Consider the following 7,040-nt stretch of genomic DNA (forward strand, 5'->3'; position numbering starts at 1 on the left):
GAGAGAGAGAGAGAGAGAGAGAGAGAGAGAGAGAGTCATGGTTATCTTTAACAAAAGATGTTTTCTTTATAATAGTCTTAAAATATGTTAATCACAAATTTCAGAAAAGCTTGTTACCACTGTATTCAATAAAGAATTAATTTTCTTTATAACAATATTATAAAACTTTTTTAACATAAAATTGGTTTAACTCTAGTAAACAAATTAAGTTTTTCTCTTAATTTAATATTCCCAATTGAGATGTTAAACTTTTCTTAGAATTCAGAAGGTATTTGATGCTTAAGGAATAAATTTGATGTTTATGATGAATTTTTGATAGATTTACAGATATATAAACTTATGAAATATTTGAAATAAGTAACATTTACTTGAATTTAATACGTATTTTTCTATGCATATATAAATGTACAATGTGAGTAAATATTTATTTACATTTTGTGATATATATTTGTGATAACATAGCCTATTAACTATTATATACTATTGCATTTATCTTGAAATTAGGAAATAGACAAAAATCTATAATATTCTATTAATTAAAAAAAATTATGTCCTTGAAATGTCTTCGACCCTTTGACTTACAACCAAAACAATATTATCACATGAAAATTAGGCAAATTTCGTCTGAAGCGTTTGTCTATATTAAAAATAAAAGTGTATTAAGACTTCTCTCTCTGTCCCCCTCCCCCTCTCTGGTTTCTCGCCACCATTTTGATTTATAACGAAGCGAGAAAATGCACGTTAAAAATTCTTGCCAAGTACGTTAAAATAAAACGATATATTTACAAAATGATGCTTGTAATTGGTCAAACAACTCGTAAAATAGTTTCCTTTTCCACTTTCCTTTGACTTTAATAATCAATAAATAACCGTAAAATTAACGTGATAAAATCATGAAACAAAGGTTAAAGAGGAGGTTTGCCTGTTACATTAATTTTACGATTATTTATTAATTGTTTGAGCAAAAGGAAAGTATTAGAATTATTTTACAAGTCTTGATCAATTGCAAGTGTCATTTTATGGATACATCGTTTTGTAAGAATTTTTAACATGATGTTTCTTGCTTCTGACGTCATGAATTAAGAGTTCCGCGGCGAAGAGCCAGGAACTTTAAGGTAGCCTATTTTAAATGATTTTCTCTTCCTGCGTTGTTGTTATTATTATTATTATTATATAATGTTGTATAATGTACACTATTATGTTTATTTTATATATTTATATATATATATATATATATATATATATATATATATATATTATATTATGTATTCACATGTATTCGCATTGCTGTATAAATTTTTAGGCCAAGGAGGTGGTGGTGGAGGCGGTAGATACAGTGATCGTGGCGGTTACGGAGATCGCTCCGGCGGTGGTTACAAGTAAGTTAATTTTCAAAATATTTTTGATACATATAATGTGAAGCGCGACAAATGGAGCGACAGACTCCCCCGAAAACATATTAAATTAAAGCCAACAGCCGTCGCATTCATAAACAACGGTCTTTGTTGAAGCGAACCCAAAGGTATGCAATGAAGTTCTTAACGCCTTCAGTAATCTGGAAACTTGTTGTATTACGAACGGTGTTTATGCCCAATTGGGCGTTAATATAATTGAAGTGTGCCTACAGGTTTAACAGACAGGTATAACAGAAGTAAAAGAGGTAATGAAACAGGTTGTATGTGACGAATGACGTAAAAAGGTTGTAATGTCGACACTCTACCCGCTTGGTTCTGGTATATATCATAGCAAAAAAAACACAACATATAGAACACACACACACACACACACGCGCGCGCGCGCGCGCGCGCACACACACATACGTGTACACGTATATACACGTACGTGTGGTGCTTTACACACAAAGATCTTAAGTGGATTGAAACTATAAAAAGCGGTTGATGTCGCCACTGTGGCCACTGTTGTAATCGTTATCTCTATTAGGTATCAGATAACATGATTAGGCAATTATAAGGCAATTTAAAGCCCAAGTCGTAAAGATTATAGAGATTATCCGACTATTCTTATCGCGTAGGTATTTTTGTCAAAAAAAAAAATGTAGTATAAATATAAGTTTTGGGAAAAAGGTGGGAATACGGTGTGTTGTTGTTTGCCTTAAAACGATACGCATCTACGGTGCGCATTATTTTTATCTAGCATTGTATCAATATTTTTTTTGAAGGATAATATTTGTTCTTCTCATTTATTACTAATGATTAGCCCTCGATGGACGACGTCGTGTCGTCTCTTTGGAAAGAAAACGCTGCGTTTATTTGTACAAAATGAGCAGTAGTATAAAGTATGTTGTGCGTCGACTGTGTTTAGTATTTATAGATTTCATTATAGATTTCATTATCCCAATTGGATCAAATGGCAATTTGCAGCGGTAATGTCTCACCAATGAACGGCAGTTACACACAAGTAATCTCTTTTTATTTTTTTATTTTTTTTTGTATTTCTTATATCATGGAATATCTAATTAAAGTTAAACAGGTGCGCAGATCTTGATTGCGATCTCATATTTTCCATGAGTCGAGAAATTTATATTGATTCCATTACGATCAAACAGATCAAACACTTCGTCAATTCTGTCGATTGTGAACTTTATCGTTGTCGTTTCCCACGTGTGAAAGAAAATAACATAAAAAAAAGAACGAAAAAGCAAAAATGAATGTAATATCTGTGCATGCTGAGAAAACGAGACTGACGGACGTGACTTCACGCGGGACTGGCCTAATAAGTGTAAATCATATAATACGGTGACTACACATGACATTTAGACAAATAGGTACATCAAGAAGAAAAGGTGGTGAGCGGCATATGATTCGCCATGCATCGATCGATCGATCACGGCCCATGAATCAACTCATTGGTATATCTGCTTCTGTGTTTTAGCAGTGGCGGTGGCCGTGGTGGTTATAACAAAGGTAAATGCACCAGACTGTTTGTACTAGTCTGGTGCTATATTCTAGCTTTCACTCTACTATTTACGATCCTAAATACTCGGTTACTCAATTACTATATGAAAGGGCTGCTATGCAACATTCTCAGGGTAGCGCAACATCTCTTTCTCTTTTTGATCTTTCTGCCTCAGTCGCTTTCGTTCGCAATCGCGAATCAACGGCAATTCACTGTGATGATAATTCACACGGCGCTTTTCGATGCAACGCAAGGAGAACGAGGTTGAAACTATAACTGATTCTGCTGGTAGTGTCATTCAAAAAGATTGTAATATGTGATCACCAATTGCTCTTTTTTTTTCCCCCCCCCACGGAACTACGCTCGCGTGGCAAAAATGTGATTTTGCAAGCAGGCTATTCCGGGTGTGTCTTCTAAAGCTGTAAGATATTATTGTTTACGGGGTGAACACAACCAGATATCTCGCTGTGCACCGTCGGTGACGCGAGAGCGATTTCGGAAAGTACTTCGAAAGGTTGAAAAAAGGTTCATTGTAAGAAACAAAAAGATGTCGCGGACGGACATCACGCTCGTTCCGCGTAAATACGATAAAATAAAATGATAGTTGTGCACGATCGTCGTATGGATTTTTTGTATCATCACGTATTAACGTATTTTCAAACGTATAAGCGTGACAATAGAAAACAAGATTAAAATATAAAAGGCAGCTGGTGAACCACTTGCTGATTAAGCCTTCAAGGGGTAAGAAAATGATGTTGCAGCCCTTTTGTATGTTCAGCTGCAACTTTGTGTTCTGTATGTATTGTTAGGTGTTAATGGAAATATTAGACCACTACTAATACGTTGCGTTTATATTGCGAATAACACAATACGAAAAAGAGGGTAGTTAAAGATGTATACCGCAGAATGTAACGTCATTCGAGGTATGAAGAAATTATGTGTACAAACAAGAGGGATGCAGAGTGGTAGTTAATATTATCATTTAACAGAATTGTGCGTTTTTCGAAAAAAAAAACTTCGTGGAAAACCGAAAAGCAAGCAAATTCTACAGTTAGGAGAGTGGTGAAAAAAAAACTATATTATGTATAATGAGTAACTATGGTTATGCGTAATAATGGTGATAACGTGATAAGAAATGATAAATAAGAATAGTGTAGATTTTATATAGTTATTTATATAGTTGCTAAATATATCTTATAAGCTTTCTTCGCGCGAAGAATAGTCCAAGAAAATGTCTCTCTTTCGCTTTCATTGATATAACCCTCGATTCACTTATAAAATCAGATTGTGAAGTCGCAAGTAGAATGTGATCCAAACGAAGCCGGTCTTTTATATATCTCTTCTTTTGCTCGCGTTTCAAAAATCATAGGGAGAAAAGTCAATAGCGAAATAAAGAATGTAATAAGATTACTATAGTGTAAGCGCGATACAATCGTGAAAAGAGTATCGTGGAAAATCGTGGAAAAGTGTGGAAACTAACATCTCTTGTGAACAGGGCTATTACGAACTCTCTATGTCATTGGGAGATAAATATGAGAATCTTATAAGTGTGCAAGTTTTGGGTAATATATTATCGAGAGAGAGTTGTATTGAACACCTACGATTTTGTGCGAGGAAAGATATACGGAAAGCTTTCATGCTGTTCATGTCGAGTGACTATATATTATTGTATTCCTTTTTTTCATACCACAAAATCTACGCATGTGCACAATATTGATTAAAGAATTAATTAGAAGGAGGAATATTCTCTCTTTTAGGCCCGGTTATTCTAATTTCTTAGTGAGATAACTGATAGTTAAATCATATATCTCTCTTTGTTTAAGTTGAAGAGAAAACAAAGATGGATATATGATTTAACTATCAGTAAACTTACCAGGAAGTTGGAACAACCGGGTCTTAGAGTCCACAAGACAGTTCCTTTGGTCAAACAACACGTTATTCGCTTCATAGAGGATCCGAAATACTTTCCTTATATCTTTAGATTACGATAAAGTAGTAACTCCAGGATCGGTAGATATGCGAATATATTTTTATTCTCTTGTGCATTCAACGTACAACGAATCTTGACGTTTGGTCCATTGCAGGGGGCTACGGTGACCGTAACAGTGGAGGAGGTGGTGACGGTATGGTTACGCAGGAAGATACTATTTTTGTATCTGGTATGGATCCGTCGATTTCCGAGGAAGAGATATGCCAACACTTTGGAGCGATTGGTGTTATTAAGGTATATATACTTTTCTTTTTATTATTCAGATTCACACGTGTACATCTCGGTTGACGAAACTAATAAATATCAATCTTGTTTACAACACTTTTATACGTCACGTCTGCTGTTTGGCGAGTCGAAAGACAAATTTTTTCAGAAGAAAGTGAACTGTTTTTGCCCACAATTTTGTATATTATTTTGTCCAAAATGTTGGATTTAAAATTTATTTGGATTTAAAATTTATTTGACAAATAGTCTCTGATAAATACCAACAGCTGTTTTCTTATCAGTAGATAGAAGTAGTCTTTGATGAATATCACCTGATTCTCTGCATTCATATGGCGACTTGAGTTTTAAAGTTTTTCATAGTGTGAAAAATAAATTTAGTATTTAACGAAAATTATGATATGTCGAGATAAAATGGAACATTACATTTGAACGTTCACACTTTACGTTTTCAGCATGACAAACGCACGGGTAAACCCAAAGTATGGCTATATAAAGACAAGAACACGGGCAAGTCCAAGGGAGAGGCGACAGTCACTTATGATGATCAGAATGCCGCGCGTTCAGCTATTAATTGGTTCGATGGCAAGGAGTTTAAGGGTTGCACAATAAAGGTGCAAATGGCGCAGCACAAAAGCAATTGGCAGGGTAATCGAATTGGTGGCGGTCGAGGGGGCGGCGGCCGTGGCCGTGGCGGTGGTGGTGGTTTTGGCGGTCGTGGAGGCGGTGGCGATCGTGACGATCATCATCGCGGAGGTGGTGAAGATCGTCGTGATGGCGGTGGCCGCGGAGGCGACTGGAGGTAAATATCAAATTAGATATAACAAAAGATTTTAACATTTCGCCGGTAAAATATATAATATCACGCTTTATATGAAAGAAATGTTATGTATAGGTGTGTGTAGATATGTATACACAATATACAGGGTGTCCCATTTTAAAAGATCCACCCTCATAATTCTTTAGCCAAGTATATTCAGCAAAAATGTTTCAGACAAAAGTTGTCGGGTTTAGAGGGGGACATCTGAAGGTGACCTTGACTTTGGAGGCCATTCTAAAGGTTATTCGAAAGTTAACTTTGCTTTTTAAATAGAAACATTTATTTTTTCTTACGGAATTTTATTCTATGTAAAAAACTAACAACTTTTGTTTGAAAAAATTTTTTATACGACCTTTATTTTGTAAGATATTTACGGAAATATCTACGAAATTATTGGTTTCAATAATTTTTTACTCGAATTCTATCAACTTTACCGAAAAATGGTAAGAGATAAAAATTGTTTATTTTCTTCTCATAGAGCTCCGAGAATTTTTTCATAATTTTTTATAAACTTTTTAATACTTCAAAAAAATGCAATACTAAAGAAATTAACTAAAAAATTATGAAAAAATTCTTAGAGCTCTGAGAAGAAAATGGATAATTTTTATATCTTGCTATTTTTCGCTAAAGTTGATAGAATTCGAGTAAAAAATTATTAAATCCAATAATTTTGTAAATATTTCCGTAAATACCTTTGAAAATAGAGGTCGTATAAAAAATTTTTTCAAACAAGAGTTGTTAGTTTCTTTACGTAGAATAAAATTCCGTAAGAAAAAAATTAATGTTTCTATTTAAAAAGCAAAGTTGACTTTCGGATAACCTTCAGATGACCTCCAAGGTCAAAGTCAAGGTCACCTTCAAATGTCCTCTGAACCCGACAACTGTGTGTGTGTGTGTGTGTGTGTGTGTGTGTGTGTGTGTGTGTGTGTGTGTGTGTGTGTGTGTGTGTGTGTGTGTGTGTGTGTGTGTGTGTGTGTGTGTGTGTGTGTGTGTGTGTGTGTGTGTGTGTGTGTGTGTGTGTGTGTGTGTGTGTGTGTGTGTGTGTGTGTGTGTGTGTGTGTGTGTGTGTGTGTGTGTGTGTGTGTGTGTGTG

The 7,040-nt window shown here is 34.9% G+C and overlaps 1 protein-coding gene across 2 annotated transcripts in view; it reads left to right on the top strand.

Moving 5' to 3' along the window:
* LOC116850629 (RNA-binding protein cabeza-like) overlaps window positions 1-7,040 on the top strand; it is a 14,256-nt gene that overhangs the window by 6,196 nt on the left and 1,020 nt on the right. Inside the window, exons 3-6 of one of the 2 annotated variants that reach the window (XM_032829135.1) lie at window positions 1,304-1,379; window positions 2,896-2,924; window positions 5,001-5,140; window positions 5,584-5,930. In XM_032829135.1, the coding sequence (XP_032685026.1) occupies window positions 1,304-1,379; window positions 2,896-2,924; window positions 5,001-5,140; window positions 5,584-5,930 (592 nt within the window). Of the gene's footprint in view, window positions 1-1,303; window positions 1,380-2,892; window positions 2,925-5,000; window positions 5,141-5,583; window positions 5,931-7,040 lie in introns of both variants that reach the window. The other variant, XM_032829133.1, reaches the window with a different exon arrangement.

The sequence above is a fragment of the Odontomachus brunneus genome, unplaced genomic scaffold, assembly GCF_010583005.1.
Source record: "Odontomachus brunneus isolate Ranch 3 - 2012 unplaced genomic scaffold, Obru_v1 Obru_scaffold_151, whole genome shotgun sequence".
In the NCBI taxonomy this organism is placed as follows: domain Eukaryota; kingdom Metazoa; phylum Arthropoda; class Insecta; order Hymenoptera; family Formicidae; genus Odontomachus; species Odontomachus brunneus.